This window comes from Cololabis saira, chromosome 19, assembly GCF_033807715.1.
Source record: "Cololabis saira isolate AMF1-May2022 chromosome 19, fColSai1.1, whole genome shotgun sequence".
In the NCBI taxonomy this organism is placed as follows: domain Eukaryota; kingdom Metazoa; phylum Chordata; class Actinopteri; order Beloniformes; family Belonidae; genus Cololabis; species Cololabis saira.
Window position 1 is genome coordinate 26,006,013 of NC_084605.1, and position 18,358 is coordinate 26,024,370.

Genomic DNA, 18,358 nt, shown 5'->3' on the forward strand with positions numbered 1-18,358 from the left:
TATTGAAAGGTGCATTGTTACAGCATATGATTGTGTTTATTATTATTATTATTATTATTATTATTATTATTATTATTATTATTATTATTATTATTATTATTATTATTATTATTATTATTATTATTATTATTATTATTATTACCAAGGAACTCTTGCTGGATTTCAGGCGGAACAGAGCTGCTCCCGCCCCCCCTGTACATCAACGGTGATTGTGTGGAGCAAGTGCAGTCCTTCAAGTTCCTGGGCGTCCACATCACCGCAGACCTGTCCTGGTCTATCAACACCACTGCACTGGTCAAGAAGGCTCAGCAGCGGCTGCACTTCCTGAGGGTGCTGAGGAAGGAGAACCTGAACAGACAGCTGCTGCTGACCTTCTACCGCTCCATCATAGAGAGCCTGCTGACCCATGCCGTGACAGTGTGGCACTCCAGCTGCACAGAAGCAGATAGGAGGCAAACACAGCACGGAAGATCATCGGCTGCCTTCTGCCCTCTCTGCCCTCCCTGTTTGACATCTACAGCTCCCGCTGCCTCAGCAGGGCAAGGAACATTTTAAAGGACAACACCCACCCCGGTTTCCACTTCTTCGACCTGTTGCCCTCTGGCAGGCGCTTCAGGTCCATACGAACCTGAACAAAAAGACTCAGGGACAGCTTCTTCCCCAAAGCTGTGAACTTTCTTAACCAATAAACTACCTCATACTGTGCAATATTTTCTATTTTCTATTTTCTATTTTCTATCCATAATGTTCCAATATTCCTTACCTATCTATGTGCAATACTCTTCCAACCTTTCAAGTGCAATACTCTCCCATCCATTCAAGTGCAATATTCCTCCACCCATTCATGTACATTTTTATCCTCCCATTCACTCTTTTTTATAGTGTAAATATTTATGTTTCCTGTTTTTCATTTTGTTGTTTACAGTACTTGTTTACATAGTCTTTCTTTGCATGTGTGCACTTTTACGGAGCTGCTGCCTAATTTCATTGTACCAGTATAATGATAATAAAGGCTTTCTATTCTATTCTATTCTATTATTATTATTATTATTATTATTATTATTATTATTATTATTATTATTATTATTATTATTATTATTATTATTATTATTATTATTATTATTATTATTATTCAATCAATCAATCAATCTTTTTATTTAGACTCAGGTCCATTGAAAAAGACAAACAAACATACAACAATATTTAAAAAAGACAGTCATACCAGTGTTTCCACATAGCAGACTGGTATCTTACAGCACTGAGGACTGGGTTGGTTAACATCATAATCATGGCATTACAAGAGCTATTAAGTCGACATATGAATTTAAACATCAATCGCCTCAAAAGTGCATGAAAAGTGATAACATGTACTTTACAAAAGAGTTCACTTGCACTAGACCATCTTGGTTTCCCAAGCAAAATACGCAGACAATCGTTGTACGCAACCTGTAATTTATGGATGCTGGCCTTCTTAAATTTAATCCATAAGCCTGCATATATAAAATACGGCGCTGTCTACTCATATCTTCATCATCTGTCATGTCATCAGTGATGATGTGTCCCAGGTATTTAATTTTAGAGCAAGCAGGAAGCAGTTGTCCTGACAGGTAAAAGGATGGAAAAGTGAGGTCCTTATCTCCTTTTACTTTGCAAATAAGAACAGAACTCTTTTTAGTCTTTTTACTCTTTATAATTCACATCAAATTGTACACCATAATTAGAACATATATTGAGAAGTTCTTGTAACCCAGCACTGCTAGGTGACAAAATTGCCAGATCATCGGCATACATAAAATGATTAATTAAAGTTCATTGCCAACCACGCAACCTGTTTTACAGTTTCTTACATGGTCTGAGAGATCATTCATGTAAATATTAAAAAGGCACGGTGATAAAAGCCCCCCCTGTCTAACGCCATTACTTGTCCCAAATGTAGCAGAGACAGCAAATTTCCCCATTTGATCTGCATGCTCTGGTTAGAGTACCAATAGGACAGGATCCTTATTAAAGTGCCAGGATATTATTATTATTATTATTATTATTATTATTATTATTATTATTATTATTATTATTATTATTATTCACAGAACATAAACATTAAGGACATATAGCATGTTTAAACTGGTTTATAGAGCTGCTCAGAAGTGTTTTCTTCCACAGGTAAATCCGTGTTGAGTGAGGTAGATTTTCCAGCAGAGAAGGCTGCTGGTGTCCAGGAGGAGGTGGTGCTGGCTGAAGGCTGATTTATGGTTCCGCGTTACACCAACGCAGAGCCTACGCCGTAGGGTACGCGTACCCCTACGGCGTGAGGCTCTGCGTCGCTTTAACGCGGAACCATAAATCATGTTTGATGCTGCGGGGCGCCAGCGCTACTTCCTGCTGGTGCAGCAGAGCAGAGGTGAGCTGGAGCTGCTGCTGCTGCTGTCGTGTTGTGTTGGATAAACCCACTCCTGCTCGGCTCTGGAAACAAGCGGCCGACGGATTACTCCTGCTGGGCGGCGTTAGCTCGGCGGCTAACGGTGAAGGAGAGCCATGAACCCCCGCCGGAGCCGGTGAAAGTTTCCACACACTTTCCCTTCACGTAAAAAAGGAGGTTCGTTTTCACCACGCCGTCCCCCCAAGGGCAGCATTTTCCCTAGAAAAGATCTGCTCTGGGAGAGAAACGCTAACCCGGGAGCTAGCGGGGCTACAAACTATTTTATTTATTTTTTTATTTTTAGATTGTTTTCCCCTGTCATAGCCACGGCTCTTTGGGGGAAAACTGGGAGAAGTCCTGCGAACTTCATGACAAACCAAAGTCTTGTGTTGCAGCGTAACTTTGGAAGACTGCACTGGCGAAGGGACCGAAAATGAAGAAGCAGTTCAATCGGATGAAGCAGCTCGCCAATCAAACAGTTGGGAGGCAAGTATTCAACTCTCTAAAGTTTACACATTATAACAGCATAGACACATATTTAGACTTCTCTTATAATTAAAGCCCAGATAATTCAGCTTTTAACCATTTACTTCATAAGAATGAACTTTCTCCTAGCAGGTATGGATGGGAAATTTGTAAAGTGTCTGTAATTGCACAGTACAAATGGCTAAAAAAGGTATGAAAAGGAGATGTGTCTCCATCGTTGGAGTTAAATTCTGGAATGATGCCAACATACATTTAAAAACATGTCATTCTTTTGTTGTATTTAAGAAAATGGTTTGTAAAGCTATTTTTTAAGCTTATAAGTGCAATTGACCATCTGTTAATGTTTCTTTGCTTTTCTATTGTTTCTTTGCCTTTTGTTGTTTCTTTGCTTTTCTATTCTCTTTTTGGTTTTCTGGAGGTCGGTAGCCAAAAATAGAAAGTTGGTACTATAGGATAGGCTTTTATAAGCAGTTTGCTTCTGCCTATGCCTTTTCAGTTATTGTTCAACACATTTCTTTTGGTTTTGTATGAAAAGTTAATGCTGTGTACAATGTTTTTTTTGGTGTTGTTTTGTGTTGCAATGACTGAATAAACTTTATTCATTCATTCATTCAAAGTAAATGATATGACATGAGGCAAGAAGAGACAAAACTCATCAGTGGTGTGTTTGATGACCAGCAGGACAGTATTTCATACCACTTTCGTTTGCTATTAATGGCTGAAAGCTAAGTTGCAGGCCATGAGATGCAAATGAGACTGTAAAGTGTGTAAACTTGGCAGTGAAATCCATGACACACAAATGGGGAAGACCTCTTCTGGCCCCGGGATACTTGCTCTATTTGGCCCCGGTGTTATGGAGACAGACGAGATCAAATTGTGTCATGACTACTGTGCCAAAATAGCGGATGAGCTGTTGTATACTCTGTTACTGCAACAAATTTTTCGCTCAAAAGTAATACATGACACCTATACAGGAATCCTCCAACACGGAGAATAAGAAAATAGAGTAATGTACTTCAGTGATTCAGCATCTTGTTCCTCTCAATGTGAAGGAAGAGGATGCACTATGAAAAAAAGGCGTGAGAACATGCCTTGCTTTGTCTACAGCTGTCACCTTGGGCTATCATGCTGTTATGTGATGACAAAGTGTCCCCACCTAACTCTGTATCTAAAGTAGCTTCAGTCAGGCATTGTGGGAATGTGAGGATGAGACGCGTCACAGGATCTTTTCATTGTTGTCAATGGAAGCATGACTATGTGTTTTGTGGGAAGCGGGGTGCGATTGTAGATGTAAACAGTGTTTGGCACCTCAGGCAGACAGCAGGTGCATGTAGCAGGGGATAGCACCCACTGACAAGCTGGGAACAAAAGGCCTTTTAATGTTCAGACTAGGAGACATAATAACTTCGGTGGTGAACATTTCCATGTGCCTTACTTCTTTTTTTTTTCCTTCTTAAATCTGGAGTGTATAAATAAAAATTGAAGCATGTATTAGCTGGTTATTTATAGTTTTATCATTTGACCACCAAATATAAGAACATTGCAAAAAAAAACCCAATGTAGATTGGAAAATCATGATTTTAGGTACATTTATTTCTCTTGTTTAGAGGTACACTGATGTTAATTTTATAAATGGTCTGACCGGCTCAGCTGATTCTGATTGTCTGTCGTAAAACAATAATCAACTGCATGCATTTTCTTAGTTAACAATATAATATAGCAGATGCTGCCGGGCAGGCTTTATGCTCCATATGCTTTGTTTTTTTAGCCTTTTCAGCTTTGTCAGATTCATAACATTAAGCCTGCTCAGCAAGTTGGTGCTGTTTAAAAGTTGGATTAGCTTGCCGACTGACTAACAGAAATGAAGTAATTGATAATGCCGAACGCTGTAATTATCTTTGTGCAGTCCATTCAGAGTTCATTTGATGCTGAGCTCTGCAAGAGACTGCTCCAGGGTTGTTTCTGCAACACCAGGGAAGCAGGACAGCTGGAATACTCATAGTTTCCTCGCCGCTCTGTACCAGCAGTAAATTAGAATTTGAGAGTGTAATGCAGAAAACAGACGTGTGCATGCATGCAGTAGTTGCTTGCTCTTTTGTATACACAAACGGGGTTAATCCCACATGCTCTCATTTACATGGGCTTTTGAATGAGTGATACGTTCGTGGTGGGATTTAGGGCAGGCTAGCGTACCGTGCCTTTGTCCATTAAATTAGTGTCTGCTTGTGTATCTGTGTATGTAAAAAGTTTGGAGTTCAAAAGGGCCTCTCCGCTGCCCCCTGGGTTCCTGTGATTGTGCGAAGGCAGAACACTGTGTCCAGCGAGCAGCAGCTCTGAGGAAATCTCTCCTCTTTCTTCTACAAACAGGAAGCTGTCTCCCAGAGACATGTTTTCTAGAACACACGAGAGAGTGACATCAAAATGATTCATGCCAGGGAAGATGGTGATTTATGTTTTTATTTCTCATTGTGGACTACTGCTTTGCTTTCCTATCCATGAACCCTGCAGCCTTAAATCTATCCATGTTTGCAGCAGGTTTATAGTCAGGTTCTTACGCTTTACAAATGCAGATGATAGGCTATAAACACTATATTGCGCTGCAGGCCTTGAGTAAGATCAGTTACAGTATCTGTCACTATACACAATATGTTGAAACTTTCTTTTTCCCTTCCCCTGCTTTCTTTTCATGTGATGGATGTGATGACATCATCTCTGATTGTCAGGAAATTGGTCTTAGATAAATCTTTCAGTGGTTCAGGAAGGACTTTGACTCAAACAGTGTGGTCCGCTCACACAGATGCCGCCAATAAGTTTGAAAGCAACAGACAGTGAAGGCCAGAAACGTGTATCTGTGTGATCAATGACCAATGATATGATCAATTGAATCTCTCTTTGAGCACACGTGCCTTGATCAGACCACACTCATTGTTAATTAACATTGATTGTAAACATTGTCTTCATGAACATATTCAACTGCATAGTGGAGTGTTATGTTATTTTAATGAGATTAGTTATATTTTAAAGTCATTGGTGGATGGAGTTAAGCTGAAAAAGAGACTTTACCCTCTGTGATCAACAAAGAGTCAGGTGTTGAACTGAAGATAGGTGACACTGGGTGTTCCCCTGCGTCTCACTTGACAGGAGCTTCAAGAAAGGGTGTGTGAGGTGTGTCACCTATCCCTTTGTGTAACTGTCATAGAGGATTGAGATGTTCAAGGCCATGCTGCCTTGGTAATTTCAGCTTTTAACCAAACTGTAAGTTACAAAAATGGAAAAATAGATGTTCCGTGACCGAATAGGTATCTTAATTGCGATAATTGCCCATCTCGCTTACAGGGAACTATTTAAAGGATTTTTTTTATATATATCTGGCATCATTAAGTTGACTTACGTCACTAAAAATCCATAGGAAAATAAAAACACTGGTCTCATGTTGTTCTTGGTAGGACAAAACAAAGTGGTTGTTTTTTTTACAAGCTCTGCAGAGGTTATATGATTTAAAAGTAAACCTTTTCACTATTTTAATTTGATCATTTCACTGACAAAATGCTGATAGAAATTTGATTGTAGGCCTAAATATATGAGGAAAGAAGAATCCGGCTTCATCAGAAGCACAACTTAGCTTTCTCTTTGCTGTCTTTATGCATAGTGGATAATAAGGTCTTTGGTTTTCACCCCGATGTTGCACTCTCTTTCCCAGGTCTAATGTTGGCTTACCGATCCACCTAATCAGTTACATTAGGTAGATTGAAAGAGCTGAGTCATTCCATTATTCCTGTAGCTCCTTTCATCTGGGTCCAGTATCCATTACCTTATACCTTAAGTTGCCAACTGCTGCAGCAGTAAGGGGCATGCCCTTCCTCCTCTTCAGCCCGCTGATTGTGTTGAGTGGCTGGTAACAGCAGCTCTATTGTGCTCATTCAGTATTCACTTAGTCCCTGTCTACTTTCATAGTAGATTGCCATGGTTACGATTCTGAACTTGTGGCCACTGCTGTGCTGCAAGGGTCTCTTGTTGTTAGGAAGTCACATGTGGCACACAGTAACACAGTTTCTCCAAAGTCTGCTTCCTCACTGAGGGATGTTGGACTCTGCTATATTCGTCCTGGGTCAGCTGATGCTAGCGAAACAATTGTTGTCTTGTTTTCAGTTTGTCCTCTGATGAGGCTGCACACAGCCGATTATTGCTTCTGTGACACAGGGCTTTTGAAGGTTGGCTGCAAAAGTGTTTTGTCCCTCATCGTCTTCGTGTGTGTACAGATCATTTAGTTACAATCGCATTATGCCAATATTTGCTCATATCATACAAACGGCTAACCAGCTGTCTGTGTTCACATTAATGTCACCAAGAACAGCTCAATTAGCCATACTCCTGGTTATGTTTTGCATTCTTCTTGGCAAGTGTACAGTTTAGTCTGATTTATTTGGTGTTTTGATTTGACTCCAGTCAAGAGCCACAGAGGCCAATAAGTGGACCAAATCCAAACTCCTGATCCAAAAATCTGGGTTCTGTTAGTTGGGAAAATGGGAATGATTTTTTTTTGTTTTTTTTTAAGTGATCCCAAAAAGCCTTTTGAGGAATATCATGAACATACGCCACTATTGTTTTTGTTATTATTAGTAAACCTCCAAGATTTGCATTGAAAAATCATTTGCTTGTTTTAAAATTGAACCTCACTTATTATATAGGCAAGTTTATTTGTATAGCACAATTCAACAACAATGGGATTCAAAGTACTTTACAGACATTAAAACATCACATACTAGAAATAAAAAGCATTATTGAAGTTAAAACAAAAAGCAATAAGATAAAACAAAATAGAACAAAACAAAAAGAGTTTAAAACCAGTAATTAATGACAGACAGACATTAGTTAAAAAGGAATAAACAAATGAGATGTAAGTAATAAAGATTGTAGTGCATTATGGGGGATTACTGAAATGTAAATAAAAAAAGGTTTTCAATCTGACTTAAATCACTTGAGAGTTTTAGCAGCCTTGATGCATTCTGGGAGTTTGTTCCACAGGTGAGAAACATGAAAGTTCTAACTCTGGGTGCAGAAAGTAGGCGTGACCCTGACGACCTGAGGGTTCTGGTTGGTTCATAATGGACATAATGGATGTGTTTTGGTCTGAGACCATTCAGAGATATATAAACCAACAGCAGGAATTCTATTCTGTGACAGACAGGAAGTCAGTGTAAACATTTAAGAACTGAAGGTATATGGTCCAATCTCTTGGTTTTCTTAGGGACTCGGGCAGCAGCGCTCTGAACTAACTGGAGCACTTAGCTGGAGTTTTTGGGAGAGCCGTGAGGGCAGCCTACTGAAGATGAAAGCATGGACACGTTTTTCTAAGTCCTGCTGAGACATCAGTCCTTTAATCCTCGATGTTCTTTAGGTGATAATAGGCTGACTTCACTACTGTCTTAATGTGGCTGTTAAAATTCTGGTCTGAGTCCAGAACCACTCCCAGATTTCTGGCTTGGCTATTTGTTTTTAGCTTTACTGCTGAAGCTGAGTGCTGACTTGATCTTTCTTCCTTAGCACCAAACACTATTATTTCTGTTTTGTCTTCATCTAACTGAAGAACATTCTGCCACATCCACTCTTTAATTTGATCAATGCATTTGATCAATGTTTGAATTGGATTATAGGATTATGGATTATATGTAATGCACTACACCCCAGCCCCTATGTGGGAGGGTCCTTTTTCGGGGACTATGAAGTGATCGCATCAGCAGAATAAACTTTTGGACACTGACACTGTGGTTATCCACTAGTTTTTACTGGGCATTTTGGGATACATTCAGAACACTAGATAATATATAATAGGCGTTTTTAGATTGGACCTTACTATTATCGCTGGATGATGAACGCGTGTTGAATGCGCGTTGGGTAATATAAACGCAAGGTGTGTTATTTGTCACCTCGTGCCTGAAGACGAGTCGGGAAGCGTCATCCGTGAAACATAATGTAACCCTTGTGGACGTGTGGTATTACGTATTGTCCCTACATCAGCAAGATTTATATACCATCAGACAGGTATAGTTTTCAAAATGAGGATGAATAAACATCGGGATGAGCATTTTTTGGCCGAGTTTTACTTCTTGCAAAGCAAGTGCCCACTTGTTCAAACAATGTACCATCCTTTGTGTTTCCGGACATGCGCCGGTTTATGGCGTCTGAGACTGAGTAGCTCGCGGATCTCCTTGTCTCCCCAGTCACTCATTTTGCAAATATTGATCCTACCTGTGACCTGCTACTGCTGTTGTCACTCTCATCAGCTGGATTTCAGACAGCCTTACCTTATTTTGGTGAAAGGGAGATTGGAATGTGTACATGGATATTTGATAAACAAAAGTAGTGAACAGGCTAACAAAATGCTTGTGTTACAGTCAAACAAATAACTACCCTGGTTTTTATTTGAGGAAGTATGGGAATCCCGTTTGTATTCATCATTTACTGTAATACAGTTTCACTAGGCATTGAGTCAGCAAGACAACAAGAGAAGTCAAGTTGTTTCTGCGTGTTCAAATGTTGTGAATAACCAACATGGTAAAAATTGGATGTTCAGGATAGGTCTACTTTTTTTTTAAGATTGGAATTTCAACACTAGATCATTGATAACATGCTTGATGGTACTTTTTGTGCATTTTAATGTGTATGTTGTTCACAGTGATTTGAAAGTCTTAGAAGTAGGTTTGTGTGGGTTATTAATTGTTAGTCTTGAGATTCGGTCTTCGAGGCAAAAATGATTTCCACTCATCTTAAGCCTCTAGCTTATTCTGGTTTGGCGCTTTCTTAACTCCCAATCCCCCGAACTGCACAACTTGTATGTTTTCTGACTGAAACTATGGTCCTCTCTCTGTCAGATAAAAAAAAAAAAAACTGCTTCTTGCCTGTGTGTTGTAATTGAAAGCAGCTGGGAGGAGGTTACTATAGTTCATAGACGAGGAGGATCTACGGAGGAGGGACCAGACTTCATTTAGAGCCATAGAACCAAAAGTGCAGGCAAGTGACTGTTTACAAGTCTTCAGCACAGACATGGAAAGTTTGGCAGTACTTACGTGACAGTAAAACAAAAGCAGGTATACTACTGGATATCAGTTCTTTAAGTCTTTTTCTTATAAAATATCCAAGTGGCCTAATATGTTAAATTTTTACAGGCCACTAAATTTATATATATATATATATATATATATATATATATATATATATATATATATGGGTCAATGACATGACATGCATATTTTTGTGTCCGGGTGCATTATTTCCTTTTAAAATAATTTTAATCAATTTATGACATATCACTTTATTCTATAAAACCTATTTAGTTTGAATACCTTTTAGGTACATTCAAATAATATATATTATTTTACGTTTTGGCATCTCAAACCCAAAATGTCAGGTGGTGCAACCGTGCGTGCAAATGAACAGACTAAGAAAACTATTAAAAATGGCCTTTTAATGATAAGAAATTCAAGATAAAATGCTATGGCATTATTTTATGTTAATAAAGTAGGAAATAGTAGGAAAATACATATATTTTACAAATATTTGGTTGCGCCACCTGACATTTTTTGGGCAGTGAAGTTAAAAGTACATTAAAAAAATAAATTTAAACACTTTGAAATGTTATTTAAGAAATGAGACTTGTTTAAATACATTGTTCCAGACTCAAAAATATACATTACATCAATTTTGAACAGACTTTTTAAAAATACCTTTTTGGAAGACTTATTTGTCATTGACCCATGTATATATGCATCAAAGTATTAGTGCAGTGAGATTGCATTTACTTCGGAAGACAATTCACAATACAGCAACTTGAAAAGGTTGTTCCATGTAAAACAGTCCAATCTCTCCATGGGGAGGCTGACTACATTAATTGAGCTGACTAGAGTCGATGACCCTGTGACAGAAGCCCCCTGTGTGTTTAAAGGTGTTGATTAGCAGTCTGAGCTGAGCCTGTGTTTCCTAGTCTACTCTGTTTAAGTGAATCTAATCTGCCTGACCTCTTCAAGCACAACTATCAGCTTACTATTAATAGGTTCAGGCATAGTCGGGATGTTTATCTACAGCTTGGAACGATGTTACAAGTCTAAATGGCTGATATTCAAGGGAATATACCAGTAAGCTTGTCAACCTCATGTTTGAAACATGCTTTCTGCATTGATCTTTTCCCTTTTTAGTTTAACATGTTATTGTACTTCTCATCATATTTATAATTCTGCATTGATATTTTTTCACAGTTCAAACAATGTGTAAGCACTTGTAAATACAATATACATATACAATATGTAAATACTTGTATGCTCTGTGCTTGAGCATACAAGCCTGTTGCTTAGCATTTAGCGCTATGGCAACCAACTAAAGAGACCCACCCAGTTTTGAAGCTTTCCCACAGATGCTTAAGACTTAGTTTTAGTTTTCGAGTTAAATATGGAAACTCTCAGGACTATTTTGTCATCAGTGGCACATTTTTCCTTTTCATAATAAAAGTGTGGACTATTTAATCTGCTATTAAAGTTTGTCAGTGCTGATCTGCATGTTGTTTTTTTCTCACCCGCAGAGCGGAGAAAACAGAAGTCCTCAGTGATGACCTCCTACAGGTAAATCATTAATCAGACCCTGCAGAGCCCTGACCAGCTTTTAACGCCGTCACATCTGTGAGACAGTGACTTCAAATATTGTGGACAGAAAATATTTGCTTTCCTTTCTCAATCAATCAGTTTGTCTTAAGATCTATGTAATGACTGGGAACGGTTTGCTATGACACAATCTGCAATAAACAATTAAAATATACTCACTCTGTATGCTCCAGCATTTCCTCCTTCCTGACTTTGGGGAAAAATGTAAATCCCCAAATTTTCCAAACTATTCTTGAAGGGAAATACTAAATCTGTTGTAAAAAATATCTGATAAATTAACATCATAGGTTTTTTTTGGAGGGAAGCATGACACAAACACAGATCTTACGTCCTATTTAGATTTTATAGTACTTTATAGAAGGTAATTTCCCTTTGCTGGACACACTAAACCTCAAGGTAGATTAATCATTGGTGAAGTTTTGTATGCTTTTATATTTGTAATGCAAACTTGTACAGCCTATTCATTCTATTCAACATGAAAGTATTTTTTCCTGAACAAAAAAACAAACAAACATTGCATAGTTTTGAATTTGACCTTAATAATACTTTTACTCCAGACTTGTAATGACCTTCTGTACCAGTTTTTATCAGAAGAGGGAAGAAGCCTGTGACTTAAGACACTGTTGTTTTAATCATTGTTATGTGAAGAGGTTGTGCAGTGTTGCCTGTTATTTTCTTTCCGTCTTTTTTTTTAATGCAATTTCTTCCCTGCATAATCAGTCCCCAGCGTAGTGTCACTCCCCACTATCAGTTTGTTCAGTTTCTTTGAGTTACTGACTCTGATCCTGCTACCCCAACACATGACTTCAGATAAAACTGTACTTCTCACTACTTTACATCGTCTTGCTGCAAACATTGAACAACATGAGATTCCTCAAATAATGGTGTCGGCCATGTGAAAGCCCAGGTTACTGTAGTTCTCCACCTTATCGGTACACAAAAATCACGGTTCGGTACGTACCTCGGTTTTGAGGTCACGATTTGGTTCATTTTCAGCACAGTAAGGGGGAAAAGAAACGCCACAAAACATAAAAATAGCTTTTTGTTTTAATTTTCAACTTTTGCAAACTACAGTTCAAACATTTTCTTTAAAAATAAAATGTATGAATGAATGAATGAATGAATGAATGATTGAATGGGAATAAAAAATAGAATGCTGCCTAAATCTATTACCAAGTCCTACAATAAATAAAATATTCTCAAATTAAACAAAATATAAAACGTGTTTAAAACCTGAGTTCTCAACAAATGAGTATGGTTGCAGATCCGCCGCCTTAAAAAGACCAATGGCATTAATTATAGCTTTAGCCGAATCTGAATTAGTGGCAAAAGTCTGTTTAAATGCCAAAAGTAGCTGCGTTGACACGGTGCTGTTTTCTTTCCTTGCAGCATTAATATTCACATTCCTGTGTTGCCGTTTCAAATGTGTTATGAGGTTTGACGTGTTGCCAGAAACATGCCCGGTTGCTGTAGAACAACGTCGGCACACTGCTCTCGTCTTATCTACTTGTCTTTGTCCGTTGTTGCTTTTCACGGGGAAACCGAAGTGTTCCCAAACAGGAGCCCTTAAAGATAAGGGAGGGTCTTCAAGCTCCGGGTTCTTGTTTGCATCAGACAAAACGTCTCCTAGAGGAAAAAAAAAACTTCTGTGGAAGTCCGGTGCTGACTACAAACTTCCAAGTTCCACTTGAGATGTATGTGTGGGAATTCTGATTTGAAGTATGCTGTGTGCGCAAAACCAGCCTGTTAACTAGCTACTGTTAAATGTTGTATTCGGATCGGTAAACATCTGCGCCGTAAGGGTTCAGTATGAATGAGTGTGCCGTTACACCCCTAGTTTTCAGAATATTTTCAGTCAAAAAATGTGTTAGTTTGTCTCATTCACATTCAAGTTGAGGTGATTCCTCCCACATTATGCCGTAAAGTGATCCACCAGCTCTTTGCTCAGTCTTCTGTGTACTACCGGCACAAAGCACAACAGCAGAGTCAGCCGAGTATTTCTGGAGATGACAGGGCTTCTGAATTATGCTGGAAGTCTGAAGTGTACAAAGTGAAAAGAAAGGATGAGATTACAATCCCCTGCAGTGCGCATGTTCTGCAGACCACACTCTTAAATGTTTTCACATAGGAAGTTAGGCTGAATTGTTGTTGTCTCAGGGGGGAAACGGTGGGTTTGTGTTAAGATGTTTAGCCAAAGAACAAGGTGATACGTGGGACCGGTGGGACGAACATCCAAGGAGTGTTTGAGGTCTTTGATTTGGGATGAAGGGGAGAATGCTGAGCATTGTCCCGAGCTGAACCTACTGAAAAACAATCACTGTGTCCAGACGTCAGGGAGCTCCTTGAAGCCTGCTATGACAACATGTCTCTCGTTTTTGAGGTGGAGCTTGATCTCCAGCCTTTTTCTTCTCGTTCTTCTTTACTGTCTCTTTTTCTTTTTCAGTTTTAAAACATCACCGGTTGCAACATGCTGGCTTATATTTAGCCGCGCTCGTTAGAGTAAGCTATAATCAAGGACATTGCATGTCATTACAGATGTAATTTATCATGAACAAAGTATAAAAGCTAGGGTTTTATCTTATTGTTTTATGTTTATATTTGTTTTACATTTTTGTAATGTTTTTCTCTGAATCCATGTTTGTGTTAAGCTCTTTGGTCAGCTGTGTTGTTTTTAAAGTAGTTTTATAAATAAAGTTGAGTTGAGTCTCTTCCAGAGACCCCAAAACCAAGTTAAGAGCAGCTGATATCACAAATGAGGAGCTTCTTTGCCTTATTTTCTAATGAAGATGTGTATCTGCACATGCAAGTGCAGCGGTGCTTTGCTGAAATTGGGACCTGCTAACGTGTTGCTGACAAACGGTTCTGAAGTGTTTTTTGAATCGCAGCTTTGCATGTATTTGTATAGCTGCATGTGCGTGTGAAAGCTGCTGGTGCGGGGATTTCCTTGCTGAAACTCTCCTCAGGCCCTGTGAGGCAGACAGCAGGTGGTGTTGGGACAAAATGTTGGCTGCTCAGCAAAGACATTCCAGCGATGAAGATCGTCTGTCTTTGTGTGCGAACCGGCGGCATCATAAAAGCTCAAACTGATTTGCATTACCTTCAGAGCACAAACGCAGTGTATTACACACTCTGCATTATTCTTCTTTCCACCTTCGAATATCAGGGACAAGTAAAAAAACTAATTTAACTGACCGCTAGAGCATCAGTGTTAAGTTTAAACTGCAGTGGATGCAAATACGTTAACAGTGGTATCTGTTTGAATTTCTTTTCACTGAAGAAAGAATTTTTTTACATTTCAATTTTTTTTTTTTTTGGCTCTTGAATTTGACACTTCCACAAAGCCACAATTGTGCTGCCTGTCTGGGACTGCTGTTGATTCTTGAGCCGTTTCTCACTTCATAGAAACACTGATGTCTGAAAAAGGAGTTGGCCTTAGATGGATAGACATCCCTTGACCACTTTAATCCCAGACAGCTTCTTATCTCCACATTCACAGTCTGCCACTTTGTAAGTGGAGAATGTGTCCTGCTGCTTTGATGCTGTTCTAATATTTCAGCTATATTACAGAACGTCAATTAAATTCCTTGCTATATATAAGGAAATTAAATTTGTCTTGCACATACTTTGAGTTTGCTTCTTACTTATTTATACAGCTTCCATTTCATATTATCGTCATACTTCCCAGAATCAGCGATGTCATATTCTGTTTTTGATGGATCGAAGCACTTCCACTTTTCCAGAATTTTTTTTAGAAAATTTTAACACTCAACCCTCATTTACCTTTTCTGAAAGGCTTTCCAATTATTCCCGAAATTCCGTACATCAAAAAGATTATATAAAATAGAGAGACGTCAAAGGAATCTTAACTTCACAGAAATATCTTTTTTTATTTATTTATTTTTTTATTTTATTAGTTTGCACTCAATAAAATTAACACTTGCAATCAAAATAGTAAAACAAATGTGACAGGAGAGGTCAAAAAGCCAACAGGCTTATGCAACGGACCTCCCCTCAATTTAGGAAGTAAAACAGTAATTACAAAAAATCAAAAAACAAAAACAACAAGACAAAGACTATAAACAAAAACAAAGCAGGTTTGACTACATAGTTACAGATCATTAACACACAAAAAAAAAACCAAACAAACAAAAAAACAAAAAAAAAAAACAAAGAAAACATTTAAAAATTAAATGAGATGATGAATTTCTTTTAAAAATCTCTAGAGAAGCAGAGCTTTTGATAATGTGAGATTTGGAGTTCCATATCTGTACACCGCGATATCTGAGGGAAAACTGGCCGTGTTTAGTTTTATAAAAAGGAAAATGAAAATGATATAGAATGAAGAGAAATATCTTTATTGTATATAATGTCGCATTTTAACTTTTTCAAGGTTCAAGGTTCAAGGTGTTTATTTGTCACACAGAATGTACAAGTACATGCATTGTGAAAATCTTATGCTGGGTCGTGCTCCACAATACATAGTTAAAACAATAATAATAAAATGCTAGTCTAAAAAAAATGTTTAAAAGAACTAAAATCAGCGTACAAGGCCGTCAAATCATAGTGTTCATTTGAGTTTGTTCAGCAGTCTGACCGACTGTGGAATAAAACTGTTCATCAGTCTGCTGGTATTGGCCTTGATTGACTGGTATCGTTTCCCTGAGGGCAGCAACTTAAAAATTTTGTTTTGGGGGTGTGTGGGGTCCTTTATAATCCTCAGGGATTTGCTGAGGCAGCGCTGTGCGTACAGTTCCTCCAGTGTAGGCAACTGACAGTTTTGCTCAGTACTCATGTCACAACCATAAACTAAAGGTTTCAGACCTCATCAGACCAGATCCACACACTAGTTTCCATATAATTTACATATAAAATCACTGTTTCCTCCACAACTTAATCAACACGAGAATAAAAGCTAAAGCTAAAAGTGCAGTTTTACTTGGAATAGAAGACCAGTTTTATTTGGTGGCTTCAACTCTGAATTCACAAACAAAGCAAGTGTTGAATGGAGGGTATAAACAGGGCTGCACATAAGTGGGCCGCCAGAGCGCATGCGCCGTCAAAATCCACAGTGCGCTGTCAATCTTGTGCTGCGAAGCGCTTTTGCGTACCAACAGCTGGGGCTCATATTATTGGTTGTCGCCAGACCAGAATACTAATATTAAAAAATCTATTGGGAGAGCTTTTCCCCAGAACTGCCACTCAAAGTTTGTACTGGCCAATCACAGCGCGTCCTCCCCCTCCATACTCGTTGCGGCGGTGGATGGGGAGGAAAAGAGGTAAGGATCAGCTTTACTGAACAAACCCCGACATGTCTCGTCAAAATGTCCAAGAAGCAAGCGCCATTAAGTAATTATTTTGGCGTTCCACCACCACCAACTACAAAGAGACGCCAAACTGAACCACTACCCGAACAGAAAACGTGTGTTCGCCGAGAAGTGGCTGCATGATGTTACGCGGCGATGCGCACCGTACGTTCGCTCTCCCACGTATGCTCCCCGTAAGCTCTGCGTTGGTGCAACGCGGAACCATAAATCAGCCAGTGTCCGTCACTCATCTCCGTGCAGCAGTTTCCTGCACCAGCAAGACGTTGCTCTCTGATTATGGCTCACAGTTTATGAAAACCCCAAATAAAAACTAAATTAATTTATGAAATCAATAAACAATTCCATCATCAAAATTATAACAAATAAAGGTTCAACATATCTTGCTTTGCATGTAATAAGACTAGGTAATATATTAGTTTCACCTTTTAAGTTGAATTATTGAAATAGATTAACTTTTACACCAAATTATAGTTGAATTATTGAAATAAATTAACTTTTACACCATATTATAGTTGATTATTGAAATAAATTAACTTTTACACCATATTCTAGTTGAATTATTGAAATAAATTAACTTTTACACCATATTCTAGTTGATTATTGAAATAAATTAACTTTTACACCATATTCTAGTTGAATTATTGAAATAAGTTAACTTTTACACCAAATTCTAGTTGAATTATTGAAATAATTTAACTTTTACACCATATTCTTCACCTGAAGCAATATTCTACACCTTGGCTGATGTGGACATACAGAGCATAGGCGGCTATTTCAGCTGCTATATGGTTGGCTGTCTGTACAGTCATGCAAGTTCAATGCTACTAAAGAACACGTTTTTTCATATAAAATAAACACATTTTTATGCAGTTTAGAAGTTTTGGGGCTTTTATTTGGCTCCTGCGCTGCTGAAATCGGGGTGTCCTTTATTTCTATTTCTGAAAGTTGGCAACCCTAGGTGCAAAATATGCCATGAGCATCCCAATCTGGCCGATAAAAACTGTAACTTTTATACTGACTCTACAGATTAACACGCACCATAATTTGTTAATTCATCTTTATAAGTGAATAAATATCGTTTTGCCTATAACTTATTCCTGCATCCCTCTTTTATCGATCCGGCGAGACGGGTCACCGCGTTTTTGGAGGCCCAAGTCACATATCCAGGGGCTCCTCTGAGCACCAAACCAAAATAGTTATGTGCAGCCCTGGGTATAAAGTTAACTAAGGTAATCAGTTCTGCAACTTCAGAGCGAAGGACTCTACAGCACTATAAAGGAAGCTCAAAAAAGCATCAACGGAAGTACAGCCTGAGGGCTGTGAATGGAGGACTGCAATCGCCGCTTTATCTGCAGCCGATGAATGTACAGCCTGTGCAGTGGATCATACAGCCTTGAACTGGGATGATTAGAAGGAATACACAGATATACAGATGGAGCATAGTATTATTATTGTTCGTTTTTTCTAAACGCCTCTTGGAA

General features: G+C 38.5%; 1 protein-coding gene across 4 annotated transcripts in view; it reads left to right on the forward strand.

The window, feature by feature from the left end:
• Positions 1-2,403: 2,403 nt before the first annotated feature.
• arhgap17a (Rho GTPase activating protein 17a) overlaps positions 2,404-18,358 on the forward strand; it is a 40,315-nt gene continuing 24,360 nt past the window's right edge. For all 4 annotated transcript variants that reach the window (XM_061709116.1, XM_061709119.1, XM_061709117.1 and 1 more), the window contains exons 1-3: positions 2,404-2,593; positions 2,812-2,902; positions 11,475-11,514. In XM_061709116.1, the coding sequence (XP_061565100.1) occupies positions 2,850-2,902; positions 11,475-11,514 (93 nt within the window). In that variant the 5' untranslated portion in view covers positions 2,404-2,593; positions 2,812-2,849. The remainder of the gene's footprint in view (positions 2,594-2,811; positions 2,903-11,474; positions 11,515-18,358) is intronic.